Source organism: Dermacentor variabilis, chromosome 9, assembly GCF_050947875.1.
Source record: "Dermacentor variabilis isolate Ectoservices chromosome 9, ASM5094787v1, whole genome shotgun sequence".
In the NCBI taxonomy this organism is placed as follows: domain Eukaryota; kingdom Metazoa; phylum Arthropoda; class Arachnida; order Ixodida; family Ixodidae; genus Dermacentor; species Dermacentor variabilis.
Genome location: NC_134576.1, coordinates 26,682,068 through 26,702,200, shown reverse-complemented (window position 1 = coordinate 26,702,200; position 20,133 = coordinate 26,682,068). Strand labels below are relative to the sequence as shown.

The following is a 20,133-nucleotide window of genomic DNA, read 5'->3' as shown; positions in this document are numbered from 1 at the left end:
AAGACGAATGCAGCAGCAAAATTTCAACGACGGTTGGGGGAAGCTGACCATACCGAGTGTTATTCTCTATACTAACATAATTATTTATAGAGGACTTACATATACAGGGAGGATATCCGCAGAATATTTTAGGTCAAGCATCGTAAGGGCAGGTTTAAAGATGACAGCACAAAAATTCATATACATTCGTGAACCATGTTACGCAAGGGACATTCAATACTCATAAGCTCACACTGACCTAAGCAGCGGGAACAACTAGTGTCGGTAAGGAGCGTATTTTTACGTACATCTTCACATCGCGGACAATTATTCTCCCGGTGTTCATCAACTCTAGTGTTCATCTTTCCTTCAGTGAAATAAAAGAATTTACTACGCATATGCATCATAGATTTGCCTCGCGAAATCAGTGTACCCGCGGGATGCGCAAAACATATTTCATTCTTCGGTCCTTCCCGTGCGCGATATTGTTTACAAGCTTGTTATTCCAAATACTTTTGTTTACGGGTAATGGCATTCGAGAATAATAAACAAGAAACTATTTAAATGACCACGCGAGCCTATCGCTATCACGCCTTCACCCATTGTAATTGCATGTTCTTTTCCTTCTCTTTACTACTATGAACAACCTAGGACCAGGTCCAAGCCCTTCCTGCCTTCAAGGACCGGACTGCATGCCCATCGAGGTGCCCGAGAACGACGATTTCTACACGCAGTTCAACGTCACGAAGATCGGCATGATGCGGACGTACCCGTGCAACAAGTGCGGAAATGGTGGGCAGATAATCATGCACATGGCGGGTGTGTTCTTTACGGAGGTCGCATGAACTGTTAAACCGCAGAACACAAACTCTGCAATTTTTAAACATCAAAGAGGGAGTAGCAAAGCTATGTGGAGTCTCAGCCCGGGTGTTTGTGAGCTGCACGGCTTTATAAGCTTTTCTCTAGATCAGGCGCCGTCTCTCTAAACGTTTACTAGATGACTGCGTGCTTTATGGTTTTCTGTAACAGTTTGACATTTTGAACTATCGTCATGTAAGCTTCTCTGTGCTTCTGCTAAAATTATAATGTTATAAAGAATAGCCAAGCTCTGGAATTCTTAAAGATAGCTCTCACTTCAGTAAAACGTGTTTTCACAAATGAGTTGCTATTAGATAACAGCATGAGGCCTCAACCATGCTCCTTGATTTGTTTCAAGAAATGTTGCACAACATTTAGGCGCTATACGATCCACAAGTTATTACTCCATTATGCAACAGCACACTTGAATACTTTATCACCATGTGCTTTGGGCCATCCAGAAAGCAGGTTAATGAACTGCATGTTTAAAACACACTGCTGTGTTGGTTGGTGTACGTTCATAGCCCCAACCTGAGCACAAGAAGAAGACTCGGCCAAACAGACAACTCGACACGTGCGTTTCTAAATTTAGTTAAGAGTCAATGGAATTGCAGAGCGCGTTGTGTTCAAATTGCAATCAGCGTTAGCGAAGGCATTTCATTGATTTATAATTTTTTTTCTACTACGCATGTATTTTTATGTTACGCCATTAGTAATAGTTTGCGTTGAGTCAGCCAGGTTTTCTGGATTTTTCGGTCAGCCATCGGGATCAGAACATGTTCCGAGTGTGAAATGATGATAAAAGGAAAGCAGCGCTTTTCTTTTTATTTATTGCAAATATTATCAGTAAGGATTGTGTAATAAAGCTGGCGTTCATATTATCTTTGATGTAAGAGCAGATAAACAGAAAAATAAACAATAAGGTCCTGCTACTTTGGGAAGAACTACTGATAATTGCGGCAAGGGCTTTGTGTTCAGCAACTGACGAGAACTTTTCGGTAGTTTTTATTGCAGTTCATTTTATTTCCTGAAAGACCCATAGTAGGGGATGAGTGGGGATACAACGTATATGAACAAGTGTTATAATACATTAAATTCTGTGTGTGAAAGTTGTTACACCTTGAACGAATTGTGAAGAGCAGGTGACGGAAGCGATTTGATGAGGAAAGCCATTCCTGTCTTTAGATGCTCAGTAGAAAAATGAGGCTGAAAATGTACTTGTGCGTGAATGTGGTTCTGCCACCTGCTGGAGATGGCCAATGCGTCATGACCGCCGCGTTAGGGGAACAATGCATGGTGGATGATTAAGCGTCGAATAGTAGAACCTGCGGAAGAGGGAGAGGGTGGCAATGCGGCGACAAAAGTATAGAAGCGATAAGGAACATTCTTTTTTCAAGTGTGATATGCCGACGTTGTTAGAGCATGTGGAATGAATATACCTGGTGGCGCGATTTTGAACTGCCTCGGGGGAATTGGCGAGATATGCTTAACGCGGATGCCAGATGGGAGATGCGTATTCGAGTTTCGTTTTTACCAACAATTTATAGCTTAACAGTTTTACATGCTATGAAGCAAAGCGTAGCTGACGTGTTAGAAATGCCACTGTTTTGTTAGCCGATGAAATAACATTAGTTACAAGCGCGTTCGAGGTTGCTTTCATATTAAAGTCAGTAATATGGCATCTCACTAAGGTATTTAACTAAGCATTGCATGGCAAAGAATATCGAGAATCCATAATAGGAGGACAAGGAGACCTGTACTAGGCGAATAACATACCCTGTACAACCATCAAGCCAATTTCAATATATGTACTGATAAGTCTTCGTTCCAAGCTCGGGAATACAAACATGCTGCCCTAATGGTGAACTGTAAAAATCTTGTCAGGTGTTTGTAATGTCAGGTGTTCTCTAAAAACAGCGATACTGTATGAGGCAGACCTCACTCCCATCCGAAGCACTAGGGCTTTGTATGCCGGATAATTTCCTCGGTCGAACATAGCAGCGTTTTAGCGCGGTCATCGCTGGCTGAATTAAAGGGAAATTAATGAAGTCTTATAACGTGTTTGTAACTTAAAAATTCGTAATTGTTTCCGGCATATCATCAAAGTTAAAGAAAATACGCAGTCATGTACATACAGCAATATAATATCACATAAATATGAAGCAGACCCTACTCAAATTGTTTTTTTAGCCAATACAGTTCAACAATATGCATTCATATACGACATTTTACAATTATAAAAGCTTAATATCGTTTGATCTTTTCTTTCTATCCTTCCGTTTTTTTCCCGTGGCCATCCTCTACGCAAGCAACGTCGCAGCGCCACGGCATCCTTTTGTACCACCGCTGCCGTACAAAGTACAGAATTATTTCTAATGCGGAGTAGGTGTAACACGACGGGAGAAAAAAGAATTCTGGATTGTTCTTTACGCAAAGCATTCATACCAGTGGTTTTCCATTCAAGTGAGATATACGCAAGGTAACCTTCATTTTACAATTATTGATAATTGCAGTTCAAAGAAAATTCCGGCTACCCAGATACGTGCATCCTATATGCGTTTGATATCGTCCCCGCCGTTGCGAACTGGCATTGACAACAGCGCCAAAACTATTGCGGAACACTCCTCAACAGCTTCTCTATAGCAAATATTTGGGTCTTGAAGAAATTTGGTAAGAACTTGAAAAATAATTTTCAAGAAAGGAAAGGAACGTACCGCCCGGAAATTTGCCACTCTAATTTTATGTAAGAAACTAAGCATTCCGATAAGTGGTCGGCTGTAGTATACGCCTCAGAAGTACACATTATTGACGTGATAAAATTGCGGAAGAACCTTGATTACTCCCCAAAAGTGATGAGGAACCAATTGCATGACACAACAGTGGCGTTATATAGTAAATTGAAAGTGATACAACACTATATATTTTAAGTAACAATGTTTATTCAAAGAGGGTCACTTTGTCGTAGAGTTTTATCGCTATAAATAGAATCATACAGTTTAGCCACTCAAAGTGCGAAAAGGGCAACACCATTCTCGGTGCTTATCGTTTTCGTTACTGGGTGCATTCGGGATAGAGCAATCACATCTGTCTGTTTTCTGCCTAGTCACAGTATTACTCTGCTGTAGCTCTCTTTCCCACAGTTGAAGATGATTGCAAGAGTTCACAATTGAGGCCCTCTGGTTCTCCTACAAACATGACAACATCCTACGCCGAGCGTAAGGCCCTACCACAGGTCATATCCACCGACACTACCCTTCCGTCAAAATTTTCGAAACGCGCTTTTCAGGAAAGCAGTTACTGATGGCTCAGTGCATGCTTGCAGCACTTCAGCTGTTACTAGACGTCAGTTCAAAATGTCCCGAAGGAGCGTGCGTAAGCCAGCGTGTTTTATTCCAAAACAAACCTGTAATGAATTTCGCCAGGTAGTCGATAGGAACCGACAAATAATTACTAGAAAGATCTTAGGCCAATGGAACTGAGGAAATAATTTAGAACGAGAGTGGTTTTATGTTTTATTTTTCATTGTCTTCGTCTCTCCATATTCAATAAGGTTAAAACAGGAAGAAGCTAGAAGGAAACTAAACAAACATGCTATTTCTACGAGACAACTTCCACATCTGACACCTTGTGCTTTCCTTTGATGCTGCTTAGTGCCTGCAGGCTTGCAAACGCTGTCTAGCACGAATGGTAACTGAAAAGTAATGTATTCGAATAAAGAAATTTCAGAATGGCATTGACTACAAGTGTTAGAAGAAAACCAACTTTAAACTTTTTATGACAGACATAGTAGGTGTAAGAAATGACGGCTCATTTGTACCTTTTGATACGTGTAATGCAGTTCCGAACAAGAGAGAGAGAGAGAATGAAGAGGAAAGGCAGGGAGGTTAACCAGATATGAGTCTCCGGTTTGCTACCCTACACTGGGGAAGGGGGATAGGGGTTGGAAAGATGACAGAGGGGAAAACGTTGAAAAAATAAAGGTAAAAAAAACACGCACACATGGAGGCACACACACAAAAGGCGTTCCAGTTAAAGTCGTTCACACAGGCCGGTAGATCGCAAAAAGCGCAATAGCGCTTGCACGGCCTTCTTCTGTGACGGTAGGTCCTTTCGATGTTGCAGAATTCTTTTTTCGGATAGCGCTTGGTCGTCCAGTTCGTCAAGCTCGTGGCGAAGGCATGCCCTCTGTGTACTGTACTGCGGGCAGGCACACAAAATATGGCCAATTGATTCTTCATGGCCGCAGTGGTCACAGGTTGGGCTGTCGGTCATCCCTATGCGGAATGCATAGGCTTTAGTAAAGGCAACGCCCAACCAAAGTCGATATAAAAGCGTGGCGTCTCGACGGCGAAGCTGTGATGGCGCTCGAAGACTTAGTGTTGGATCAAGTGAGTACAGTCGCGTGTTTCTTAAATGTGGCTCATTCCATTGCGACACGGTGCACTGCCGAGCAAGTAGGCGGAGCTTCCGTGCTGCGTCAGTTCTAGAATGAGGAATTGGGACCTTGCGCTCCTCAGTATGGGCTGAGCGGGCAGCGTGATCCGCCCGTTCATTGCCGATAATCCCGCAGTGACTTGGAAGCCACTGAAAGGTTATCTCATGGCCAGCATCACTTATATGTTGCAATGTCTCTGTAATATGGAATATCAGTTGTTCGTGTGGTCCGCGTCGTAAAGGTGACAGTACAGACTGCAGTGCCGCCTTCGAATCACAGAATATTGTCCACTTATGTGGTGGTTCATCACCAATGTGATGAAGGGCATTAAAGAGCGCTGCGAGCTCTGCTGCCGTCGATGTTGTCGCGTGGGTCGTCTTAAATTTTATTGTTGTAGCTTTCGCTAGTATGACGACTGCCGCCGCGGAGCTACTTGGAAGGACAGATCCATCAGTGTAAATATGCGTAGAATCACGGTAGTTCTCGTACAAATGTAGTAGCGTGAGCTGTCTAAGGGCTGGCGATGATAGATCAGCTTTTTTCGAGATACCAGGTATTGTGAGGTTGATTTTTGGCCTAGCGAGGCACCATGGAGGAATCGAAGGTCTCGCAGCCGGGGTGAAACAAGCTGGCAATGATTCTTCATATGCGGTTATCGTCCGGCTGAAAGATGTGTGTGGTCTGTCCGCTGTTAGGGAGGCCAAGTGGTGACGAGGAGTCCTGGTCAGATGCCTTATATGGGTCCTGAGTACTTCAATTTCAATGTGGGTCCTGACAAGGTGATCTCCAGCGATTGCTATCGTAGCCACTGTTGAGGCACTCTGAGGCAGGCCTAGACAGATCCTGAGCACCTGACCCTGAAGACTTTGTATTGTGCGTAGATTTGTTTTACCTGTGTTGTTTATTGCTGGCAAGCTGTATCGCAGAAATCCTAGGAAAAGTACCCTGTACAGTTGCAACATCGCACTCGGCGACATTCCCCAGGTCTTGCCAGCGAAAAACTTGAGGAGATGACAGATGCCTGTCAACCGTTTTTTCACGTATGAGACGTGTGGGCTCCATGACAAGTCCCTGTCGATTATGACACCTAGGAACTTGTACGATCGGACCCGTCGTATTATTTGGCCATTTATTATTACATTGTAGTTGGCCATGGGTTTGCGCGTAAATGGCACTAGCGCGCATTTCTCTGAGGAAATTTCCAGGCCTCGATTACGGAGGTAGAGAACAGTTTGTGTGGCGGCACGCTGAATTCTCGCTCGCAACTGTAGGCGTGTTACTGCAGACGTCCATATGCAGATGTCATCCGCGTACATTGATAGCCTGACTGTAGTTGGCACGTGCTCTAGGAGAGCAATTAGTGTTAGATTAAATAACACAGGGCTAAGTACACCGCCCTGGGGGACGCCACGGTAGCTATAATGTAGGCAAGTATGGCCTTCTTCGGTGCTTACAAAAAAGGATCGCATGGATAAATAGCTCCGTATCCATTTAAACATCCGACCACCCACTCCAACCTCTGCGAGAGCTGAGAGGATGGCTTCATGCGTAACGTTGTCATACGCCCCTTTAACGTCGAGGAATAAAGACGCGCAGAGACGCTTACGGCATTTCTCATGTTGAATGTAGGTGACCAGGTCGACGACGTTATCGATCGATGATCGACCGCGTCGGAAGCCCGCCATGGCATCTGGGTAGGCGTTGTGGAACTCCAAGTACCACTCCAGGCGTCCTAGGACCATCCTCTCCATTACTTTGCCCACACAGCTCGCCAACGCGCTCGGGCGATGTGATGAGAGTTCCAACGGCGACTTGCCAGGCTTCAGCAGTGGAACAAGGCGACTTGTCTTCCAGGTTGTTGGTAGTGTGCCATCTCTCCAAGATTCATTGTACACCTCAAGGAGAACTCCTCTCGCTCGCTCCCCCAGGTGACACAGAGCTCGGTAGGAAATTCCGTCAGGTCCTGGCGCTGATGTGCGGCTACACAAAGCTAATGCTGCCTTAAGTTCGTGGATTGAGAATAGTAGATCCATCCGGTGATCACGTGGTGGCGGACAGCTACTCGAAGGCGATGGAATGTTGGTAGCTGTGAGTTGGCCGGATAATCTGGCGCAGAAATCCTCTGCCACGTCAATCTCCGATCTCTTTTGAGAGAGGGCAAGCGCCTTGAATGGGAATCGTTGTACGGGGAGTGTCCGGAGGCCGCGCACCGTTCTCCATAGTTGCGATAAAGGCTTGCGTGGATCTAGCGACTCACAGAAGGCAGTCCAACGTTGCGATTCGAGCTTGTCTAACCGGCGCTGTATCTTCTTTTGCGTGCGCCTGGCGGTCCGTAAATCATCCATTGTTTTCGTACGTCGGTATCTTCGTTCAGCACGTCGTCGGATTGCTCGAAGTCGTTCTAGTTCCACATCAAATTCATTCAGTTTCGAAGAGCATGTGAGAGTACGCATAGTGACTTGCACCGCGCTCTTGATTGCCTCTTCCAAGTCGAAAGATGGATTGGCGTCGCAGTGTTCTTCCATAATAGACTGAAATTTAGGCCAGTCCACTCTTTGGATCGTATCCCGTATCTTAGAAGGGGACAATCCTCTGATCTTGATGTACGTGGGGATATGGTCGCTCCCGTGCGTCTCTATGTCCGCAAACCACCCTGCACGTCTGACAAGGCTTCGTGAGACGAAAGCCAAGTCAAGACAGCTGCTGTAGGTGGAGCCACGTAAGAAGGTAGGACTTCCATCATTCAGCAGCCAAAGTTCATTACTGGAGACGAAAGATACCAGAGCTCTGCCTCGTGCGTTGATCATCGGACTTCCCCAGAGTGTATGATGGGCGTTGAAATCTCCAATGATGACCCAGGGATTGGAGGTTGAGGAAAGGATGTCTTGTAGTCTTTTGTAATCAAATCGACTTGACGGAGATAGGTATGCGCCCACAAAAGTAAAGGCCAAATTCTTTTTCCTTACGTTTAGGCATATATATTGATTATTGTCATTAGGTGGTACAGGCTGAAGAGTGTAGGTGAGGTCACGGCGAATACACACCAAAACCTTACTGTTTTCATAAACAGTGGACGACATAAATAATTCATAGCCAGAAAGCCTGATTGTGTTCGATAAGTTCGGCTCGCAAATGACGATAATGGGAACATATTGGCGTACACGAAGCGACGGAAATCTGAAAGGCGCGCTCTGAGTCATTGCGCATTCCACTGAAATATGGCTGCTTGTCGGACCTCTTCCCTAAAAGACCGTGGCTGTGGAGCCATGATCTACTCAAGGGTTGCAAGCACCGGACTCAGAGCGTCCAGTACTTGAAGCGCACTTCTGGCAGACGGTGTGTGCATGTTGCTTAGCAACACACGAATGGCATTCATTAAAGGCCTAATAAGTGCTATCACTTGCTCATCTGTTTTCCGCGACTCCTCGGATACAGCATCTTGCTGTACTGGGGGCGGCTTCTTCTGCGGCTCTTCTGGCGGTCGTGTACGTGGAAGTGGCGGCCATTCCGCTGTGGAGAGAAATCTGGCAGTTTTCTCCCTTCCAACATCTGTCTTCGGAGGGCTGGAAACTTCCGCTGATGATGCTGATTGACGAGTTGACTGTTCCTGAAAGCTTGATGTTTTCCGTCATGAAGACCTTCGACGGTGACGCCGTCTTCGCCGTACTTTCACAGCAGCCTCTTTGTGGGTAGAGTTGTCTCTCACCATTTGTTTAAGAATGGTGATCTCGTTCTTGATCTGGGGACAGTCCTTGGAAGAGGCGCAGTGATCACCCTGACAGTTAGGACACTTCAAAGTGATTGCGCTGCAGTTGTCTTCTGAGTGGGGTTCGGCACATCGAGGGCACATGGCCAAATTTCTGCAGACACCCTTCACATGGCCCATCTTCTGACAATTGAAGCATTGCATTGGTCTTGGAATAAACGGTCGAACCTGGTGGCGAAAGTGGCCGACCTTCACGTAGGGTGGAAGGCAGTCGCCTTTGAACGTTAGCCTCACACAACGTGTGTTGCCGAGGCGACAAACATGCACAATGACGTTGCGTTCACTTGCTGGTTTTATAAGAACTGGGAGGTCTGCATTAGGAATTTCATTGTCAATGTCGTAGATGACTCCTGTTATTGTGGCACCATTCGTTGGCATGATGGATCGGACCTTGATGTTTCCCAGCTGCGTTACATGTTGTAGTATGGTCAGCGCGCTCGGGTTCATCACATCGATTGCCAGGATGTTTCGCCTAGTGTTTATCCTGACATCCTTGATCTCGTTTGGCACAGTGTTTTCGAGATACACGGAGAGTGCTTGCCTGTTGAGGACGCGCAGGTTGTCGGTAGCGTTCTGTGGCACAAACAGGATGGAGTGAGGCCATCGTTGAGGCGCTGTTTTCACAGTGTTCGAGCTAGACGCCGAAGATGAGTTGATAATTCTTCGTTTGGCCTTGCGGTACTGGACTAGTCGAAAGCCGTCTTCCGAGGACTCGTCACCTGAAGCGGAGTACAGCTCTGTGTCCTCGCTACCACTCGATGTATTTCCTCGCTTCCTCGAACCGATGTCCGCGGGTGAACGGGAACCAGGAGGATCCTCGGGGTGTTGCACATCCATCACCGCGATGGAGGGGGCGGTAGACCCCACAGGTGCAGTGAGAAGTCCAGAAAAGCACAGAGACGGGCGAGATGTGTTCCGCAAGAGAAGCACTTCGTCTTCCTCTCTCAGTTCCGAACAAAATTTACGGTGTGCTGAGGAGCGTACGAATATAGAATGATTGAAGGCTGCGCGTTTCTGGAGTACTACCAGAATGACAGTAGGCAAACGCTGGAAGAGCATGTCAACGAAGCAAAGTGTAATACTGCCATCACCACAGGATCTTTGGAAAAGATGCAACGATGTTGAGATTGTGAAATAATACAATTCCTAGGCGAAATCCAGACTACCAACTCAAACTTACTAAAGAGAAGACGTTCGCAATGAATTACTGTAAGTAATTGAGAAGAAACCAGCCTTACTATACGCTCACTCAACAATTACTGCCTCTTCGCTGTAACCGCAGCTCCCCTGCGCCAGAAACAAATCACGGCATTCACCGCTTTCAACTGTAGACTGCGAAAACTTCTCTCAGAATAATGAATATTCGACAACTTTGAATAATAAGTTCTCGAATCGATTATAATGCGAAATCGAATGAAAATTCGATTTGTATTCAAAACTTCAAATGTTCAGACGCCCCTAAAGAAAGCTATCCTTACCTTCCATTTGAGTTGCCTATTCCCCACTTTCGCCTTGTCATCTGTTATTCGCCATTTAGCGTACTTGGTAGAACGACTATAGGCAATACTGCTGGTTGCATACACGGGGGCACGTTTTTCTTTGACTGCGAATCTTGCTTCCTGATGAACCTGACTGGTTTCTTATTGTAGCTACCTGCCACTTACTCGTGGATAGTAACGTGGATAACAGGACTTCACCTGCATTGCGGAGTAAAACAGAAAACGTGACTTATGAACGCACAAATTGATCCACCTGCGCCATTCAATAGACAGGCGCTCATTGGTGCATTTGACAGCTTATTATTTGTACGTGCAGGCCCCGTGGACCAGCTGAACCAGCAGACATCGTATGCTGACCTGTCTCAAGTGTATGGTTACAACAGTCAAATCACGACCGCCTTGCGAAAATTCCGAAGTGGTACGTACGCAAAAAGATGAAAGTGGCAAGAGAGGAGGAGGGCACGGGCTTCTTTGCCGCTGTTTTCGACATTTAAAATAAAAAAAGATTTACATAGCCTTACGGATAGCCGCAAGCGTCGCTATTGCCAGCGTAATGACGTCGTTATGGTCAGCAATATCTCGGTCGTATTCGCACTTACACATTGTGTAATGAAAATGTGATTTTAGGTTTGCTGTGGCGTGAAACTGTCGCAAAATTTAAAATACGTCAGAATCCTACTACACGGTTTCCAGGCCTTTCACTGAAAGGTCCCGTTGTACATATCGACCTATTTACCGCATCTAAGCATAGTCGCTGCTATTTCAGACCGTACCACACACTAGCGTCTCCGTCCCACCGCAGGAACCCACTCCACTCCGCCATCTAACAAAAGTTCCCTTCACTTGAAACGCCACGCACTCACAAAAAATGACACGCAAACTCCTCTTGGAGTTCTTTAAGTATGCGTTACCACTGGGCCACTTGCCCATCTACGTGCAGCCCGGTATCATTATCATTGTTATGAAACTTGATCTGACCAACATAAGCCTTTATCAACCCTTTTCATTCGTTATTACACTTATAGGAATAGGTCCGACCGTTATGATTCCTTATCGGTTCTGATTTATTTATTTATTTATTTTCAAAATACTGCAGTCAACACTGCTGCCCATGCAGGAGAGGTTTTCAGATTTATTTTTTTGAGATCAAGTGCAATGACGGAGAATTCACAAAGGCATTTACATTTCTGCAATCAACAATAGACGCTGGCAGACAATTTCACTCTTAAACCGTGAGTCAAAAAAAAATACTTTTGGAACATCTTCGTCCTCGCAAAGTACGGGCGGATAACATTCGAAAGATTAATTCTAGATTACCTGTGTTGCACACGGGAAAGATAAGTTTCGCGTGGCAGACCTATTCTGTTTTGATAGATCAAATTAGGCATTTTTAGTCTCGCAATGTTTTGGCGGACACGGAGGAGCTCCAGATTCAGTCGCAGCAGCATGTCGATAACAGATGAGAAAGATACTCAGATACAATAAGTCTAGCACCACGGCGCTGAATTCGTTCTGCCCGTGCAATATCTTTAACGTAGTGTGGACACCACACTGTGGAAGCGTGCTCAGGAACTGTGCGGACTATACGGCGGAATGCCTCCAGTTAACACTTGAGGGCAAGTCTTAATTTTCAGCGCAGAAAGCATAGTTTTTTTAAATGCCGTTGTGAAAACGTTCTTCACATGCTTATCCCATGTTAAGTTGCTTGCAATAGTTAGTCCTAGATATTTGACACGTTACTGACTGAATATTTTTGTGAGCAATGCGATACATATGATACAGTCGCTTTTTCTTTGCGGTTATTCTCATAGCAATTGTATTATCAAAATAGATTTTCATGTCCTTTCATTCGCACCACTCCGCAAGCTTACAGAGGCTCTTCTTCGGTAGTGTTTGACACGAGGTGCTATTACCAAAACTGCACATCACGCAGACGTCAGCGAATAGTTTTACTGTAACAGAGTGATCGATGTTAGAAGCAATACCGTTTCTATAAATGAAAAATAACAAAGGATCAAGTACGGAACCTTGTCGTAACGCTGACAAGACGAGTAGGTCAGCAGACCTGACACCTGCGCACTCTACAAACTTTGTGAGATTTTTCAGATAAGCCTGCAAACACACTATCAATCTCTCAGGAAGCCCGGCATCCCTAAATCTGTCAATGAGCAAAGTGTGTTGCACAGGATCAATAGCTTTTGACATGTCAAAAAGAAGGGCATTTACTTATTTATTTATTTATCTATTTATTTATTTATTTATTTATTTAAGATACCTTACAGGCTCTACGGGGGCACTGTGTAAGGGGGTTACAAAATGATAGGGACATAAAGAAAAGAGTAAGCAGCCTCCTGAAGTCTGGTACAAAGGATACGTACCAATGCAGGGCTCTTCAACATTACTAGAAAGTCCAATACAGGAAAAATGAATAGATCGAGGAATACAATGCTTCAAGGGATATTTGGAGAAAAAGACGCAAAAAGGAAATAATATACACAGGACATACAAGTTAACACGTGACCCAGCATAAAATATAAATTGGTAAGAGCGAGATAGGAATGCATTAATTAAAATGAAAACATCGCAAGTTCGAAGCACATTGCCAACTACAAGAAACAAGATAAAATTATTTGTACGTGCTATTATGAAGAATGCTCGTGCAGGAGATGAAGAAATATTTCTTGATCTTACTCGGGAGCAAAGTTATCAGGAAGATTGTTCCACAAGCGAATGGCCTTAGGGGGTGCGGAAAAGTTAAAGGCATGCGTCATACGGTACATGCGCAAGTCAGTGGTTATTTAATCGTGAAACATGGATAACAGAGCTATATTACGGCGAAGAACCAGAGGCTGGAGAAAATGATCGAGTCTGATTTGCGTTATGCTGGAGTGCAGGCTATAATTACATGAGATGAAACGGGCAGCTCGGTTCTGGACTGATTCAAGCATGTCGATTAAGTAGGTAGAATACGGGGATCAAATGGATTATTTATGTTCGAGCTATGGACGAACAAATGTCTTATGGGCCCATTTGCGGATGTTGGAAGGTTAATTACCCAGATTACGACGTAGGTGACCTAATGTCCTTGAAGCTTTTGCGCAGGTGGCTGCAATGTCGTCTGTCCAGGAGAGGTTTTCGGTTAGGTGAACACCCAAATATTATCTAGAGCTGAAGCAAAATCATGTATAACAGAAATTAATTGCTTAGTTCTTGAGGCAGTCTCCGGGAAGCCATGCTGATGATACTCAACGAAGAATTTTTTTTTCGATTCTACGTGCCGAGATAACTGGTGTGCTATTACAATTTACAGCATGTGCGTATTAGAGAAATTCGTCTGTAGTTCCAAGCCGTTCGTCGGCTTCCTGATTTAAATACCGGAACTAATCTTTCTTTGAGCCAATCTGTGCATAAGGAGCTTTGATTTAGGGAAGCGTCCAACAGAACATAAAGGTAATGCGATCCAACTTCTGAGTATCGTACAAGGAAGGTATTCGGTATGCGGTCAGCGCCGCTTGACGTTTTTGTTTTGTTAACATTTAAAAGAAAGGAAAGTATTCCATCACGAGCAAGAGCTAGGCCAGGCATTTGGTTTGCAACGGCCGGTAGATCAGGGTGTTGCATTCGCAAATATTGAACGTTTGCCCTCGTAAACAATTGGAGAAAAGCAGTGTTCAATTCATTTAGAGTTGAGGTGAGGTTTGTACATATGTTACAATCAATCTTTAGCTTTTTCACACACGGTTCCGATTCTGACATGTAGCGCCAGAATCCTCAGAAGATTCCTTCAAGAAAGGTGTATGAGCTGGCCTATAAAATTTACTACGCGCGAGCTTCAATTTAGTAACCAGTTGTCCTTTATGGCCGGTTAATGATGACGTAGTTTTACCCTTCCCTTGACATTCAATGCGCAGCTCAAGATGGATTATGTCCCCACTAATTCATGGGTTTCAACGCTTTGTAGCCTTTCTACGCAGAGGAACATACCTCTCAATGCATGATAAGACTAGTTTTTTGAACTCGTTCCAAAGATGAGAAACATCGCCACCATGCTCAAAATCAGAAAGCGAGAGATGCATTGCCTCCAGGACAGATTTACCATCTGCAGCATTAGTCACGAAAGTTGTTACCGAGGGAGGCATTTTTGTGTTATTAATTCTTAAATCAACTTGAAGAATCTTGTGGTCCAAGATATTATCAGCAGTACTGACTGAGTTATATTCATGAACATGTTTCTCAAATACAAGTTTAAGGATCGATTGTGTAGTTACAGCGGCACGAGTCGGACTAGAAACTAGTTGCTTCTAGTCATGAAAAAATGAAGAATCAAGAAGTAGGCGTGCATTGTCAGCCATCGGGCCCGGAGATAGTGAGTGCGTTCCAATGTATGCCAGGAAAGTTGAAATCACCAGCGAGCTTGGGATTTGGGTTGAACATGTGCTCTAGGTAAGCGGCCAGCACTTCCAGGTATAACACACTGCTTTTTGGTAGCTGGTAAAACATGCCAAACTAAGTAGAAATATTTCTGTAGTTGAATTTACACCAGATATTTTATGCTCTCGAATTCCCTCTAGCGTGACACATTGAGTTTCATTTTTGGTTATTATTGCCACACCCCCTTCTTGTCCCTCGCACACCTTATTTTGTTGGAAGCTGGAATAATTTCGCCATAGTTAATATTAGGTGTAAGCCATGTGTCGGCTACTGCAAGTATATGAGGGTTGTAAAAAAAAAGAATGGTCACCAACATGATTGAAATTATTGGCAAGACTTCATGCATTAAGTAAGGCAATGCGGAGTTGTTTCCTTTCGAGTCAGTTCGGTGTCAGTGCAGGTCCGGATTTATGAAGCGTGACAATCTACGCATTTACTTCGCCCCATACGTATATGTTGTCGTCTACACATCGCCGGTCATAGTCCAGTGAAATCTTTCGCACCTCATCTTGAAATTGTTTACCATACCACCAAAGATAAGATCGCTTAGTAAGCATAGCCTCAGAATAATCGTGACAGATCGAGACACCTGTTCTCTTGAGCTTAAAGCAGTTCTTCAATACACGTACTTTTCTATTGTAGTCAAGGAAATTAATCGGTGCAGGCCTAGATTTATCGGTTATTCTTCCTATTCTGTGTATCCTTTCCACTGTGTTGCTTGTGAGACCTAGTTTTGCACAAAACACCTTATCAAGAACCCGTATTCTCAAATCACCAGGGCTCTCATTTGTCCCTTCCTCAAGGCCATTAATTATAAGGTTCCTTCGTCGACTTCGGTCTTCCATGTCATTTAACGTCTGTTGATCCCTTACAATTTCTTTCAGATAGCTGTCCTCTTACCTTAACTAAGCAAGTTCTGTGTTCGCTATGACAGTAAGCACGTTGTTTAGTTTATCGTACCTATCGTTCACTGTTTCTTCCAGAGATTATTGTGAAGCAGAAACACTGGTTATCGAAGCCTGCAAGGCTTCTTGCATATTTCTTAACATTTTCTCAATATCGAAAGGTCCAGGCATCACTTCTACGTCCTCTACCGTCAGTAACAGAGTACAGTCGACGCTTCATCAATCAATGACAAGCATACAGCTGGGTACGGCAGGACAATAATGAACCTATTACCTCTACGCAAACAGCTAGATGGCGTTGCACACCAACCTGTACAAAAAGAAGCAACGGATTCATCGTTGAGTTCACGAAGATCCCGTCGTGCCCTCTGAAGTTTAATATTTGGGGTTTTACGTGCCAAAACCACTTTCTGATTATGAGGCACGCCGTAGTGGAGGACTCCGAAAATTTTGACCACCTGGGGTTCTTTAACGTGCACCTAAATCTAAGCACACGGGTGTTTTCGCATTTCGCCCCCATCGAAATGCGGCCGCCGTGGCCGGGATACGCTTCCGCGACCTCGTGCACAGCAGCCCAACACCATAGCTACTGAGCAACAACGGCGGGTGCCCTCGGAAGTTGCCTCCGTTGGCGTGGCTTATAATATTCAAATAACGGTGCTGATTTCACGTCTTCCTGGTCTGGCTTCATCATGAAAGCCCGTCGTTCGTAGGTGAACACGTGGTCTTGAGCATCGGCTATCGTTGTCGTGATATGCGATACATTGCGCAATGGTATGGACGCAGTCCACAGCGTTATTTGTACAGAAAGAAACAACGGATCCATCGTCGTGTTCACGAAGGTCCCTCTCTGAAGTGCCCTACGATAATCGCGAAATCTGAATTTCGCTGATGTCTACAATACTACAAGTGGGCTCTGCTTGTGGTCTTAGATCAGGCGTTTATCCAAATATTTCAACAAACCTTTTACAGAAGCTATTTTCCTTTGGAATTTGTTTTCTACCCACAGTACAATGCATTCATATAGTACAGCTATACTCACTTTCTGCAAGCGTCGGTGTTTACCCCGGTGGATAAGAGAGTCGGCTTCTGAGCGTAGAGCCTGTTGGTTCGAAAATTACCACCGCCAACGTTTTTTCCTTTCTAACTGGTTTTGTTTGATACATGAATTTTTTTATCGCAGTTTGTCTTACGTGGTGTACGGACAGAGGAGTTTCCTCGTTACAGAGGCCTAGAAATGATCGCGTATTTAGAAGTTTGAACTATGTGATATTTATCTTATCCCACAACAAAATTCGTCATTATTGTTGAGAGAGCAATGTCACATTAACAACGCGCATGCCGTTCGTGACCTGAAAATACCAAGCGCACAGCGTTAAAGAAAATAAACTCAAAGGGAGATGACCATTATCGTTGCTCAACACGATAAGTCACAACGGGTGCAAACTTTTAAATGTTTAAGCATTTATGTGCCTATTCAAAGAGAAAAACCGTCTGTCAGTCCACTTTTTCAAGAGTACAAAGCAACATGGACACGTTCGCATTAGAATATCCTTACGCATATTTTTAAATATCTGAGCTTTCAAAAATTTGTAAAGGCGCTTACGGGCATATGTTTTGAAAGCAATGCACGCACTGAGTACTCAACATGAAACACGGTTTACCCTCGCATTCGCGAGTCATGCACCCACACTTGTACTTGAGCTCTTCTAAGCACTGACGCACGTAGGAGAGCTCAAGTAACTAACTCAGGACCGTGTGATTTTCGCAATACGATAGCAGGTGTCAAAGCCTATGAGTGTTCACTACTTCTCTGCCTTGTAGTCGGCGACTTCATAGGTTATTTAGGTTGGGTGCGAATAAAAGTAAGCTTAAGCATGTGTCGATTGTGACGCACGGGAAGCAAAGTGCTCAGCCTATAACTAATTTTTTATCTTGGCTTGCGTTGTGCAAGAATCCCTCCGTTACATTAAAACATTTTCTAATTAGTGTTCTGCTTGCATTTCCGGACAGAACAGCTTTGTGCATGCTGAATATATTGCTGTATATAACATATATAACATGCTGAATATATGTTATGTGTGTGTCAACAATGGCCCAATAATTTGTGTGAGCAAAATTATGCTGTGATGGCGACAGTGATGTGTCGTAAGCACGCAAAGTGACAAGCGAACCAACTGCATTTTTTCTCTTCCTCATGAGTGCTCCACTTCTGAGGAAGAAAAAATTCAATTGGTTCGTTCCTCTTGAGGCAACAACATCTTCTGTCTGCTACAGCCCAGTAATTCGAAGCCGTAGGCATATTTACTACTGTTACCCGAGGTAGTTCCCGAGGTACAATCACCATAATCGCAGCCCCAGCCAGAAGCAATGACCTACGCCGCCGTCGCCCGCCGTCAAAGTCCCCCTCCACGACCGCGCCAGGGCCTTGTAACGCCGCAATTCCGTCGACCATTGCCGCCGCCGCCACCACGCCGACCCGTCGCCCAGCGCAGCTACCCAAGGAAGACAGACGTTAGGCGCGCTCCTGACCACCGCCAGCTCTGCTTCCACTGCGGGGAAGCCGGCCATGTCTACCGCCGATGCCCATACCGCGACCTGGGATTGCGAGGGTTCGCCGTCAACGCACCACGCCCTTGGGTAGGTGAACGCCCTCGTGACATCGCCGACTGCCTCGCCGCTACTCAGCGGAGCCCTCGACGGCCGTCCCGGTCGCCGTCACCAGGCTGCTTCCTATCGCCGCAGCGCCGTCCATACTCTGGCCCAGCACGGGGCCGCTCTGCGAGCCCATATCCGGAAAACTAAAAGCAGCAACCGATGTAGGTGCGGTTGCTGTCCGTCGAACTGACGAAGATCCTCCGCCGCCGATGGAGACGACGAAGCGACCATGTCGACGACATAATAACGTCAGAACGCCGTCCCGACGAAGTGAGGAAGCCAATGCTACACCGACGAAAAACGACTTCATGACGCGACATTGCAGCTTCAGTTCAACACGATGCAGCCATGATCCGACGCCAAGACCTAACTGCAACGCTAGACAAAGAACCACCGACCTCGACGTGCTTCTCGACGGCCACGCAGTTACCGCCTTAGTGCACACAGGGGCTGATTACTCCGTAATGAGTGGACACATCGCCGCCCAGTTGAAGAAAGTTAAGACCGCATGGGAAGGCCCTCAAATTCGGATCACTGGAGGACACCTCATCACGCCGATTGGAATCTGCACGGCAAGAATAAGCATTCATGACCGGACTTACCCTGCCACCTTCGTTATCGTCCAACAGTGTTCACGAGACGTCATTCTCGGTATGGACTTCCTGAACCAACACAGCGCAATCATCGACCTGAAGTCGAAGTCAATACCGCTGTCGGAAGATAAAGCGATACCGCCGGAGAGACCTCGTAGTCACCACGCCTTGAGTGTGCTCGAATATCAAGTGAGCATCCCGCCTCACTCGAGCATTGTTATTTCGGTCGGCACCAAAACACCCGCTGATGTAGAAGGCGTCATCGAAGGCGACCAATCTTTGCTGCTAGACCAGGAAATTTGCGTCGCAAGAGGGATCGCTCGACTGCATGGAGGGAAAATTGAAGTGTTGCTCACAAACTTCAGCCAGGAGTTCAAGCGCATCAACAAGGGCACGACGATCGGGTACATCGAGGAAATTCTGGAAACCAGTAATGCGTTTGTCCTCTCGGATTCCACCGCATCTACGTCGACGACCATGGTTCCCGAACCAGACTACGACATTAATCCAAGTCTCCGCGTGATTAAGCAACAGCAGCTCAGAAGTCTGCTCCGACGATACAAAGGCTGTTTTTCGACGTCATCGAGGATTCGATAAACACCAGTCGCCAAGCATCGCATAATCACCGAGGAGTGCGCTCGACCACTCCGCCAGAGCCCTTACCGAGTTTGCCGTCAGAACCTGAAGCTATAAGAGAACAAGTCGACGAAATGCTGCGCGACGACATCATCCAGGTGTGAAAAAGCCTGTGGGCGTCCCCTGTTGTCCTGGTAAAGAAAAAGGACGGAACCCTACGTTTCTGTGTCGATTATTGTCGACAGAACAAAATCACGAAGAAGGACGTATACCCCCTCCCACGGATAGACGACGCATTGGATCGGCTCTGCAACGCTAAATACTTCTCGTCGATGGACCTCAAGTCTGGCTATTGGCAAATAGAAGTCGACGAAAGAAATCGCGAGAAGACTGCCTTCATCACCCCAGACGGCCTCTACGAGTTCAAGGTTAT

At 45.5% G+C, this 20,133-nt stretch overlaps 1 protein-coding gene across 1 annotated transcript in view; it reads left to right on the top strand.

Annotated features, from left to right (window-relative positions):
- Window positions 1–20,133, top strand: part of LOC142557961 (salivary peroxidase/catechol oxidase-like) — a 189,869-nt gene that overhangs the window by 67,783 nt on the left and 101,953 nt on the right. The window contains exons 7-8 of the mRNA XM_075670139.1: window positions 631–771; window positions 10,854–10,955. Of these exons, the coding sequence (XP_075526254.1) occupies window positions 631–771; window positions 10,854–10,955 (243 nt within the window). The remainder of the gene's footprint in view (window positions 1–630; window positions 772–10,853; window positions 10,956–20,133) is intronic.